General features: G+C 45.9%; 1 protein-coding gene across 10 annotated transcripts in view; it reads left to right on the plus strand.

Moving 5' to 3' along the window:
* The window catches only part of PNPLA6 (patatin like domain 6, lysophospholipase), a 77,160-nt gene that overhangs the window by 31,736 nt on the left and 32,435 nt on the right, over positions 1 to 12,989 (plus strand). For all 10 annotated transcript variants that reach the window (XR_014542966.1, XR_014542967.1, XM_083592826.1 and 7 more), the window contains exons 16-20: positions 1,943 to 2,020; positions 5,990 to 6,195; positions 9,094 to 9,225; positions 10,283 to 10,406; positions 11,793 to 11,906. Coding sequence is in view for 8 of the 10 variants with exons in the window: in XM_083592826.1 (XP_083448952.1) it covers positions 1,943 to 2,020; positions 5,990 to 6,195; positions 9,094 to 9,225; positions 10,283 to 10,406; positions 11,793 to 11,906 (654 nt within the window). In the remaining 2 variants the exon portion in view is untranslated. The remainder of the gene's footprint in view (positions 1 to 1,942; positions 2,021 to 5,989; positions 6,196 to 9,093; positions 9,226 to 10,282; positions 10,407 to 11,792; positions 11,907 to 12,989) is intronic.

Consider the following 12,989-nt stretch of genomic DNA (forward strand, 5'->3'; position numbering starts at 1 on the left):
ATTATGTCTATCTTTTCCCGGTTGTTGCTGTTCTCCATCACGCCTTGGGCAGAGCTAATATCCCATTGTTGTTTCAGAAATTCTCGATTGCTCTGTTTTCAAGGCCACATAAGAGGCTTCTGATCATCAGTGGCTAGTTTTGTGCTGTTACGTCCCTGATTTCCAGTTGCTGGGGATCACAAGTAGTGAGCTCTCTCTACTTGTTTGTGCAGAGGCGTTTAAATATATATTTCATATATATTTCAATGTTCATAGACTGAGGGTTTTTTTGGGGGGGGGAATGCAGCAAGGCTTTATACAACATACAAAATTACATTAAAAGGAATTTTAAAAAATCAATTTTAAAAACTGGTTAGGAAAAAGAACTTAAGGTTTCAAAGACTATGCATCTTTCCATCAATTAGTTGTTGATCCCACACTGTCTTCTTCCTACCTGTAAGAATTTGGTCATGGATTTGTTGGCGGCAGGGCCCATTATTTAATCCTCCTTAATTGCGGAAACCTAAATTTCTGACATGCGGTTGAATCACTCCCACAAAATACCGACAGTCTGGAGTCACTCAAGAACCGTGACTGCAAAACTCATAAAAGCCTGATTGCGAAACTCGTAAAAGAATAATTACGTTCTGATCTACACATTAGTCTGGGAGGTGCCGATCAGGTCAATTTGCATTGAAATTAACAGAAATTAAATGCCCTGTAAATTACATAAACAATTGGGGTCAGGGCTTACATCCAACTGCTTTAAGGTTCAGAGCCTCTTGAGGCCTGGAAAGGAGGTGAGGCTTGGTGCCTTGAGACAACTGCGGTTCCCAGGCTCTTTGAGGCGAGCCATGATAGCTAGACCGGTTCCGAATTAGTTTCATTTCTTGGGTTGATGTTTCTTTTACTATGCTTGGGTTGAGAGCCAGTGCAATGTTCACCTGTCACAATCAGGCCAGGGAATTTTCAAGAGTGCTGATTTCCTCACCTGGCCCAGCAGGTTGTTTCCCTTCTGCTACCCCACGTCTGCCGCTGCAGGAGCTGGGCTCTACATGGCCCTTGACGTGCTGAGGACCTGGCTTCTTTGCTGCAGGATCGGTCGCTGGCCTGGCTCCTTTTACCTTTCCCACCCCGACCTGGCCACAATGATCCATGCGACGGTCACCTCCAGGCTTGACTACTGTAATTCGCTCTACGCGGGGCTGCCCTTGAAGCTGTCCCAGAAACTCCAGCGGGTGCAGAATGCTGCAGCGAGGCTCCTTATGGGGTCTCTGCCATGGGAGCATATTCACCCAGTGCTTTTCCAGCTGCACTGGCTCCCGGTGGAGTACAGGGTCAGATTTAAGGTGCTGGTTTTGACCTTTAAAGCCCTTCATGGCCTAGGACCCTCGTACCTACGGGACCGCCTCTCCCGGTATGCCCCACGGAGAGCCTCAAGGTCCATAAATAGCAACACCCTAGTGGTCCCGGGCCCTAAGGAAGTTAGATTGGCTTCAACCAGAGCCAGGGCCTTTTCAACACTGGCTCCGGCCTGGTGGAACGCTCTGCTTCATGAGACCAGGGCCCTGCAGGATCTGATTTCTTTCCGCAGGGCCTGTAAGACAGAGTTGTTCCGCCTGGCCTTTGGCTTGGAGCCAATTTGATTCCCTCCCTCTCTTTCTTTTTTCCTTTCCTTCTCCTCCTGCGATGAGGCTACATTTTAATGTTTCAATATTTTAATGTTGTATTTTAATCTTGTTTTTATGTTGTATTCATTCAACTTGTTTTTATTATTGCTTGTTAGCCACCCTGAGCCCGGCCTTGGTTGGGGAGGGCGGGGTATAAATAAAAAATATTATGATTATTATTATTTTGCTCCACCAGGTGTTGGAGACCCTGGCTCCTCTTGCAGGGCTTGGACTACAGCCCTGATAGCACAACCTCGTCCCAGAATGCCCTCACCCTTCTTCTCTTTCCACAGGATTCCTCTTTGCTCAATAACCGGGTGTTGCTGCACCATGCCAAGGCTGGGACAGTCATCGCCCGCCAAGGAGATCAAGTAAGTTTTATGGGTGGCACCCGCAAAGTCGTCTGGCCCAGAGGAGGGAGGATGGGGTGCAGTGTTAAATACACACACACACACACACACACACACACACACACACACACTGTGATGGCCTGGGATTCGGACTCAGATGCTGAACCTGAGGGATCCCAGCCTGCGCAGGATTCCCCGCCTCCAGAACCAGCTGAGCCGGGGCTGGGGCTTGAGCCCGAAGGGTCCTCACCTGTGCTGGATCCTCAGGTGCAGGCACCAGCTGAGTCTGCTATGGCTCCTGAGGTGATGGAGGACCCATTGCCTGCAGGTGCTCCACTCTCAGCCCTGTCAGAGGAAGCTGAGGTTGCCTCTGGGTCTGGTAACCCTCCAGCCTCTCCTGAGCTGCAGAGGCTCAGGGCAGAGAGGTGGAGGGAACTAAGTTCCCGCAGGAGGAGTGCTCGCCTCCAGGCCAGGAGAGGCGAGTCACCAGAGGATCGGGGCCGCCCTATGCCTCGGGGCAGATAAAAGCCGGCCAGCCCCAGTCCCAAGTTGCGGGAGCAACATTGATGGTTGTTAGTTCCTGCCTGAACCCTGTCTTGCTTTCCTGCCTGAGCTCTTGAGCCGCCCTGGCTCCTTGCTTGCAAGCCTGTTCCTGACTTCACCCGACTCCCTGCCCTGCACCCAGCTTCAGCTCGTACAGACTGCCTCCATGTTGCACCTTTGACCACAGACCGGACTTGGACCTTGCCTCTCGGGTAACCCACAGGACCAGCACACACACACACACGCAAACACACACACACACAACACACAAACACACACAAAATATAGTGAGAGGATGCAATGATGAAGCACAGGAAATAATTGGAAAGTGCACATTCCCCTCTCTTTGTCACCCTCTCTCTCATAAAATAGTTGCCTTTACCAGTAGACTACATCTAGTGCTGCCCCCCCAATGTTTGATGGACATGTTTCTTAGAAAATCCTGCCTCCCCAAGCCTTTCTCCACACCCTCTGCTTCCTTTTATTATTGTTTAATTTTTTATTTATACTTTTCAAGTTTATACGTTTCACTTAATTTACAATCATTTTGACATTTCAAAACTTGACTTCTTTCCGCCTCTTTCTGTGGTTCCTTAAATTTATTTTTAATATCTTCTGCATAGCCAAATTAACTTAATTTGCTCATTAGTCATCTTCTTTAAATATATACTCTTATAAAACTGCAGGTTATTACAGTAATCCTGCCAATGTTCTTAACTGTCTACAATTTATCTGTAAATATTCAATAGTCCATTTCCATTCTTTTATTTAAAAAATTGCTATCTTGATTTCTTATTTTTCCGGTAAGTTTCACCATTTATGCATATTCCGTAAGTTTTTGTATCCATTCTTCCTTTGCTGGGACTTCTGCTCTCTGGTTCCTTCAGCCTCGTTTTCCTGCTTAGCAGGGGGTTGGACTCGATGGCCCTTGTGGTCTCTTCCAACTCTATGATTCTATGATTCTATGATTCTATATTATTGTAGGCCCTCGATTGTCTCTTGGATCTTTTTCAAGTTTTGGGCATCCATGGACAGGACAAGAAGTGATACTATGAAACTGTAGGCAGGCAAATTTAAGTTCAGCATTGGGAAGGGTTCCAAGCTAAGCAAGGGGCAGGTTGCGTTGGAACTGGTCAGGTTACCAAGAGGAGGCTGGAAAGGCATTGGAAGGTGTGGTTCTTAAGCACTCATAGGACTTGTGGTTGGATGACCTTAAAAGACCTTTCTTCCCCATGGAGGGCCAGAAGGACCAAATATTGGATTGGGGAAACTAGCTAACATGTTTTAAAATGTTTTAAACGGTTTTAATTTTGGTTCTTCTGTTTTGTTTTTGTTGGGTTGAGGCTGGTTAAATGTTGAGTTGGGTTGGCGGTTATTTTAATTTGGGTATAACTGTAAACATTATTAGTATTATTAGTATTATTAGTAATCTGTATAAGATATTCTGTTTTTTAGCGTTTAATGTTTTATTAAACATTTAGGCTTGACTACTGTAATTCGCTCTACGCGGGGCTGCCCTTGAAGCTGTCCCAGAAGCTCCAGCGGGTGCAGAATGCTGCAGCCAGGCTCCTCACGGGGTCTCTGCCATGGGAGCATATTCACCCAGTGCTTTTCCAGCTGCACTGGCTCTCAGTGGAGTACAGGGTCAGATTTAAGGTGCTGCTTTTGACCTTTAAAGCCCTTCACGGCCTAGGACCCTCGTACCTACGGGACCGCCTCTCCTGGTATGCCCCACGGAGAGCCTCAAGGTCCACAAATAACAACACCCTTGTGGTCCCGGGCCCTAAGGAAGTTAGATTGGCTTCAACCAGAGCCAGGGCCTTTTCAACTCTGGCTCCTGCCTGGTGGAACGCTCTGCCTCATGAGACCAGGGCCCTGCAGGGTCTGATTTCTTTCCGCAGGGCCTGTAAGACAGAGTTGTTCCGCCTGGCCTTAGGCTTGGAGTCAGTTTGATTCCCTCCCCTTCTTTCTTTTTTCCTTTCTCCTCCTGTGATGAGGCTGCATTTTAATGTTTTAATGTTGCATTTTAATCTTGTTTTTAAGTTGTATTCATTCAACTTGTTTTTATTATTGGTTGTTAGCCGCCCTGAGCCTGGCTTTGGCTGGGGAGGGCGGGGTATAAATAAAACCACTTATTATTATTATATTGTTATGTATGTTGTAAGCCACCCAGATGGGTGGATATAAATATTATCATTATTATCATCATTATTTTTCTAATGCTGGGATGGACTCATTTGCAACCCATTGAACTAAATTGACTCACAGTTAGCAATTAACACAATGAGATGGGCACTTGTGTACAAATTAACAAATCCTTGCACATCATAGTGGTCTAAGTTTATTGGGAGGTGAAAGGATTGAACCCAGAGCCTCAGGGTCCATGATTAGCACTTAACAAGCAAACCAGCTATGGAAGATACTAGGGAGATGTAATATCATAATTCCCTGTAATTGATAGACAGACTACTAATGCTTAGTTACCAAGAACTTGGCCTTCTAACTTTGCCACCTGCCTGATGGCCTCCGAGTTTCAGCTCCAGTTATCTTTCTTGCTTCAGCTCATGCAGAGACCAGGAACCGAAGACCCAATTGCACTCTAGATTTGGTTCCTGGTATACCTCCCCATGGCCTCAGGCTCTTAGCACCAGCAAACCCAAACACAGCAACAAGCAAATAGAACGAGTGTTTACAGATAGTGAGTTGCATGAGTTACTTGTTTTTCGTCTTGCTGGAGGTTCCTCTCTGCCTTACATTTCTAATTCTGTGTTTTGCTGTTGCTCTGTGGAATTTAAAGCACAGACCTTTTTTTTTTTTTACATTTTTTGTCATGGACTAGAAAAGGAGGGGAATAAATCTATTGGGAGAGGGCATGAGAACTGGAGCAAGAGAAAAGGAGCGGAATGCCAGGCTGGCTCCAAGAAGTATTTGTTGCCACCGTCAGAATGCCCGCTCTGGAATTTTGAAATCTTCAGCAGAAACTGCAAACATGATTTTGGATTGTAAGGGGCAGAATGCGGCTTTTAAAAATGTATAAAATACTGTGCTTTTAACCGCACCTTAGGCCAACCACAATTTCTCTCACCACCAAAGGAACACAAGCGAATAGCTAAGAGAACGTGCTGACACAAAAATCCACACATACATTAAGCAAAATAGAAATATCGCCTCCCGACCCCATCCCCACCCACCAAGGCCCCCTCCACCTCTTTCCCCCTTTTTTCTACCTAATGTAACCCTAATGTCTCAAAAATTAAACTGACCTGTGGAAAATGTAACTTGAAAAAAGAGACATTGCGCATACCTTTGTAAACCAAGAAAACTTTAATAAAATATTTTGTTAAAAAAGTAATACTGTGCTTTTTCTAGAGCTCTGCTGTTGGGTTTCATGCTCCAATGTGAGCCTGTTCCCTGGGGAGACACTGCTCACGCTGATCTCTCTTGCAGGATGTCAGTCTGCACTTTGTGCTTTGGGGCTGCCTGCACGTTTACCAGAGGATGATTGACAAGGCCGAAGACGTGTGCCTCTTCCTGACACAGCCCGGAGAGATGGTGGGCCAGCTGGCCGTGCTTACCGGGGAGCCGCTCATCTTCACCATAAAGGCCAACCGCGACTGCACTTTCCTCAAGATCTCCAAGTCCGACTTTTACGAGTGAGTGGCACGTGAATGCGGTCATGGAACTCCAGTGTATACCGTATTTTTCGCTCTATAAGATGCACCAGACCATAAGACGCACCTAGTTTCTGGAGGAGGAAAACAAGAAAAAAAATATTCTGAGTCTCAGAAGCCAGGACAGCAAGAGGGATCGCAGCGCAGCGATCCCGCTTGCTGTCCTGGCTTATGGGATTCAGAATATTTTTTTCTTGTTTTCCTGAAGGCTCCTGTTGTCCGGGGAGGCTGCGCGCGGCTAAAGCTCCCCCAAGAGCCGCGCTCCCTTTAAAGAGCATGTGGAACGTGTGTGTGGCTCTTGGGGGCTTTTCCCCGAGGAGGGAGAAGCGCACACACGCTCCACGCGGTTCTTTAAAGGGAGCGCTGAGCAGAGCTTCCCACCTGCATTCGCTCCATAAGATGCACACATATTTCCCCTTACTTTTTAGGAGGGGAAAAGTGCGTCTTATAGAGCGAAAAATACAGTAGTTAGCAGAGTACAAACTTAAACACATTGCAAGATTCCCCCCAAAATAGACCAGAGGCAATTGTATTGCATCCAGCAGAGCTTTACTGCTACTGAAGGCAAATGAGCATAATGGTCACAAATCCAATACATTCAAGGTTGGCACTGTTCATAAGGAATCCACTTGCAGTAGACTTAACTTCCAGTAACTTATAATAAGACTAAGCCTTAACACTATCTATCTGCAGAACACCACACCAGAAGGAAAAGAGATAGAAAGCGAAAGTGAAACCCAGACGCCTTCTGGCCTCTTATTATAGTCTGAACAACCACAAGCAACGCGCACCTAATAATGTATTAACAATAAATTTATAACATTATATTGTTTCTCAGTTCATAAACAACAAACATGTAAACGTGCATAAAGTCACAAATGATAGGAGTCCAATGAATGTTCCATGAACAGAAATATTTGGCGTAGTCAGTGACTATCAAAGAATACTGAGATGGAGGCAAAAAGCCTTTCAACAGTCAATATCCTGCAAATATGCGGTGGTAAGTGCTCCAAATGTAGAAATACGGTATACCGAGCACAGCAAAAGACAGCAGCAAACAGAACAGTTTTTCCTGGATAGATGAACTGTTTCAAAGATGATTCTTTATCAGCAAATAGATTGTCCATACAGGTACATCTAATAGCAATGGATCAACAATCACTTAAAAGTGTAGTAAGCTGATGGAACTCGACTCCTATAATTTGTGACTTTATGCATGTTTACATGTTTGTTGTTTATCAATTGTGGAACAATATAATGTTACAAATTTATTGTTAATACATTATTAGCTGCATGTTGCTTGTGGTTGTTCAGAGTTTTCTGTTTTGCAACACAGGGGATTTTCTTTGTTGTATACTCTTATTACAGTCAGCATGACCTTGACAGAAAGAGATAACAGGACCAGTTTAAGCCAGCTGTACTCAGCTTCTCTGAAGGAATAACCCAAACATGAGGAACCTTCACACAGAGAAGCTTCCAGAACCCTCTTGAATTAAGTAGAATAGGAAAGATCACACACATCAGATCAATACTTTCTGCACTAAGAAATGCAAACTGAGAAACACATCTCCACCCACGCCTTGCCATGCGGTACCTGTTTTTTTCCCACCCGCCCACCTGTCATTCCTCACTCCTGGACTCTTGATATTGTTCCTCAAGTCTTACCTAGTTACTTCCGCTCTCTTCGCCTTTGCCATCCTTCCTCCTCTGCTATGTGATCCAGGGAGGGTCAGATGGGCAGAATGAAAAGCCCAGATTCCATTCATTTCTTCATTCTGGTAATGTGGCTACAGTCCGGGGACAGGGGGAGGAGAGGGGCTTTCCTATCCTCCACCACTAAGGATTATTCATTCCTTTCTTGAGTAGCAAAGCAGCCACTGGAAATCTTTCACTTTTTCAGCGTGCTGGCTAATCTCTTTGAAAACAAAAGGATTGGCTGGGCTGGTTGAAACTGGTACTATGACAGTCCCCATCTTTTTATTTTAATATTTATTATTCATTTACTTTATTTAGGGCAATGGATTAAACTGGTTACTATATTTTTTTTAAAAAAAATAACCAAATGTTGTTCTGCAAAACTCAAGCGTACAGTAAAACCATCCGCATAAGCCAGTAAAAGCCACACCAGTTAATTAAAAATAAATAGACCAGATGATCATGAATTACAAAAGGTAAAGATGAGCACAATGTCATGAAGTTCAAAAGGGAAAATTTATAACTTACCTTAGAGACCACTGCAAAGAGTTAAAATTGTTAGCGGGATTGTAATAACACTTGTAATGTAACGAGAATTATGGAAACAATAGAGATATAAAAAATTGAATTATTGTAAAAGATGCAAGAGAAAAGGATTAATAATTAGACCCGCAGAGGGGGAAGAGGGAAGTCCAGAGATTCGTGGGAATCTTGTATTTTTGGAAAGTGTTGTGGTATGACTGGAATTTTGCACATGTAAAATCAAATTTTAAAAAACTGAGGTAAAAAATAAAGTTCAAAAGGGCAGATCAAAGTGTGCGATCATAAAATCATGATCTTTAAGGTGATAAAAGTTCAAAAGGACAGATCTTAAAGCACGATCATAAAATTATTATCCTTACAATCGTAATTAAGATCTTTGTGTTCAAAAGGGCAGGGCCCACCTTTAGCGGTCAGTAAAAGCCTGAGAAAAAAACACGTCTAAAAGCCTGAGGAAAAAAACACATCTTCAAAAGAGTCCCGCTCCCCGTTTTTGGGGAGCCTTTTCCTGGCTGGCCTTTCCTGGGTCTCAGTCAGAAGTGCTTCCTGGGGCTGGTCCTGGAAATGCTGGGCTGGGCTGTGGGGGGAACCAAACTGGGGCAACTTCCTCTACCACTAACCTGCGATTCTCCCCCCCCCCCCCAGGATTATGCGGGAACAGCCCAGTGTGGTCCTGAGTGTGGCTCACACGGTAGCAGCTCGAATGTCTCCCTTTGTGCGCCAGATGGACTTTGCTATTGACTGGATGGCTGTGGAGGCTGGCCGGGCGCTTTACAGGTAAGGGGCAAGCACTGTTGCCACCCATGCCCAGCCTGTGCCCAGAACCCCCCATTTCTCCTTGGCGCAGGGCTCTGAAGTTATCCTCCCCACGGGGCAGTTTCTCGTCCTTTCCTGCTGCTTCAGTGCGGGGAGTGGATCAGGAGCTTCCAGGACATCACTGAAGGAGGACCCTCTTGCTAGGAAGCCCCAGTGGGTCCTCCCCCGCCCCCATGTGCCCCATGTCACCATGTTCCCATCCAAACCTCTCTCCAAACCACTCTCCAAACAGCCTCAGCCCAGTATACCTGAAGGAGCACCTCCACCCCCATTGCTCAGCCCTGAGGTCCAGCTCCAAGGGCCTTCTGCGCTCTACATGGGGCTACCTTTGAAGGTGACCTGGAAACTACAAGCTAATCCAGAATGCGGCAGCTAGACTGGAGACTGGGAGTGGCCGCCAAGACCACATAACACCGGTCTTGAAAGACCTACATTGGCTCCCAGTAAGTTTCCAAGCACAATTCAAAGTATTAGTGCTGACCTTTAAAGCCCTAAACAGCCTCGGTCCAGTATACCTGAAGGAGCGTCTCCACCCCCATTGTTCTGCCCGGACACTGAGGTCCAGCTCCGAGGACCTTCTAGCGGTTCCCTCCCTGCCAGAAGTGAGGTTACAGGGAACCAGGCAGAGGGCCTTCCCGGTAGTAGGGCCCACCCTGTGGAACACCCTCCCATCAGATGTCAATGAAATAAACAACTTTCTGACTTTTAGAAGACATCTGAAGGCAGCCCTGTTTAGGGAATTTCTTAATGTTTGATGTTTTATCGCATTATTATTATTATTATTATTATTATTATTATTCTGTTGGGAGCTGCCCAGAGTGGCTAAGGAAACCCAACCAGATGGGCAGAGTATAAATAATATATTATTATTATTATTATTATTATTATTATTATTATTATTATTAATCTCTTTGGTGATGGCCTCTGCTGTCCCCTAAAGCCAGCCGTCGAAAGAGATGCCCTGCAGAGAGGGGAGGGCAATTTGACCAGGGTTTCCTCCTCTTTCCATTTTTCCCAGGCAAGGCGACAGGTCCGACTGCACCTACATTGTGCTGAATGGCCGGCTGCGCTCCGTCATCCAGAAGGGCAATGGCAAGAAGGAGCTGGTTGGGGAATATGGCCGTGGAGACCTCATTGGAGTGGTGAGTCGCTATTAAGCGGAGGGTTGCAGAAGGGGGTCTTGGAGAGGAATGCTGGGCAGCTTGCCTGCTCTGTGTGTCTGGCTAAGTCCCCTCCAACTCTGCAATTCTAAGTCATTGGATGGATGCTTCTGCTCCCGGGTACAGTCTCTCCTCCCTCTCCCTCTCCTCCAACTTCCCCTATCAAATCAAAGGCACTGGTAACTTCTAGGGTTTATAAGCCATAACTGAGACCCAACTGTGCCCACTTGCTCCTCCCTCCTTGCAAAGTGTTGTGGTTTGGTTGGGCAGATAGTGAGCAGAACATACAAGTTCAAGGTGGGAAGTTGTCCAAGGGTGAAAGACTCAGGAAGACAGACTGGAAAACAGAGTGATTCTACAAGTAGGGTTGGAGAGACCCCATTAATTGCCGACGGAGAATTTCACAGCACCACCAAACTGCGCTCTCTATCAGCGTGACCTCTGTTCCAGCAGAACATTGGGACTTGCAGCAAATGTTAGATTCCTTGCAGATACAGATCCTCCTCTGAGCAGACCCGTGTAGTTGGTGAACTATCTGCAGCAACCCTGGGACCTGCTCAGGGGAGGTCTTGCTGGAACAGAGGCCTGTTTCCTTGTAATTGTGACAAAGAGACCTACCCACCCAATTTGGTCCCAAAAGTTGTTCTTGGGAGAGAGGGTACAGTGGCCCCTTTCTTCCTTTGAGCTGGACTTACAAGCATCAGTATCAGACTTTTGCTCTAGCCTAGTCTTGGACACACACAGTGAGCACCTCTGCTTTTGCCCAGTCATGGCTCCTCCTAGATATCCGTCCTTCTGTGCCTGGAACGTAAATCATTAATGCCAACATATTATTTGTCAGGCACAGTTCTGACATCATCCGTTTCATGCTAGGAATTCTGCTTAATGTGACCCCGATGTTAGAATTCCTGCTCCATGATTGCAGTCATGGGATTTTTGTCTTTCACATGACGGTATATGTTTTGGCTCCACAGAGTGGGAAGTGACGGAGACAGGATGTTTGTGTTACTGTGTTCCGTGAAGTGGGACTATTGTCCTTTGTTCTTTTTCTCTTTGCTGTCTGATGCTCCAGAGAGAGGGAGCCATGTTGCAGTGCTCCATGTGTATTTATATGTAAATAAAGTAGATTAGCCAAAATGCTGAGTTGCTGAGGTTTGTCACACATGATGCACAAACTCTGTGGATCCCTAAGTTTGCCAGTGTTGGTTGGCATCAGTCGCTGTGATGATCAGGCTGAAGAAAGCTTATGAAGCTCCCAAATGATCGACCAGGAGGGAGGGAACATGTCAGTCGGGCATGTGTCTCTGCCAGGGTCCTACTTGAGTGTAGGCTGAACTCCTGACACCCCTGCCCCTCTTGCCCCTTCAGGTAGAAGCCCTGACTCGCCAAGTCCGAGCTACCACTGTCCACGCTGTAAGGGACACAGAGCTGGCCAAGCTCCCAGAAGGGACCCTCAACAACATCAAGCGACGGTACCCTCAGGTGGGTGGCGAGGAATTCTGTGCTTAATAAATACCAGATTCTGCCTTCAAAGTAAGTTATGCATTCCGGTTCACAAACAGGTCCCGAACTCGCATACTTTAATTTGTGCAACTGGTTTGAGGGTTTATTTCAGCATCATTTGTAATATGAAACTCCTGGCATAGTAAACATATGGGATAAGTGTTTGGGACAGAAGATGTACCCAGGCAGAGTAGCTTTATAAACACTCAAAGTAAAGAGAGTAGTGGTAAAAGCGCAAGAGAGCAAAGCTTGGAGCCGTAACAAAGCACTTTTCTAACATCTACCACACCATTGTAAGCAGTTACTGCCCAAAATATGTATTAAAATTCCATGAGAATAAATGCACAACGCACAGAAAAAAGAGAGTTGACTTTCCTGGTGATTATAAAACAAATTAGCAATTTCTTTTTCTGCCTGCAAACTCTCTGGACAGTTTTTAATTGGGTGCTGGGCCCTCTGCTTGTTTCAAAATGAACTTAATCCCAAGTTTGTTGAATATGCCCAGAGATGTTGCTGAGACCCACACATCTGATTGATGAAGGCAGGCAAATCCTCATATTGCAGTTTCTCCTGGACTGCCGTGAACTTGCTGTGCCATGTAGCAGGAAGACCCTCTGAAACACACGCATATTGCATCGCCTTGGTGAGTGAGAGCAGCAACAAGAAGTTGCTACTTCACACTTAACATGATGCCTCCTACAAATATTATTATCAGGCTAGAGTCCATTGCCCCATAAAGGGTAGCTGGAGAGAATCCTACCAAGGGGTACACTTTAGAATTGCTCTTTAGTGCCTGAGTGAAGCTGTAGCCAGAAGTGATGACATTCAGGGAGCTATTTTTAAAAATGTGTGCAGGAAGTTATTGTTGTTTTATTTAGGACCTTGATGCGGGTGGTGCTGTGGTCTAAACCACTGAGCCTCTTGGGCTTGTGGGTCAGAAGGTTGGCAGTTTGAATCCCCACAAACGGTGTGAGCTCCCATTGCTCTGTCCCAGCTTCTGCCACCTAGCAGTTTGAAAGCACACCAGTGCGAGTAAATAAATAGGCACCACTATGGCGGGAA

The sequence above is a fragment of the Podarcis filfolensis genome, assembly GCF_964270895.1.
Source record: "Podarcis filfolensis genome assembly, chromosome: 17".
Classification (NCBI taxonomy): domain Eukaryota; kingdom Metazoa; phylum Chordata; class Lepidosauria; order Squamata; family Lacertidae; genus Podarcis; species Podarcis filfolensis.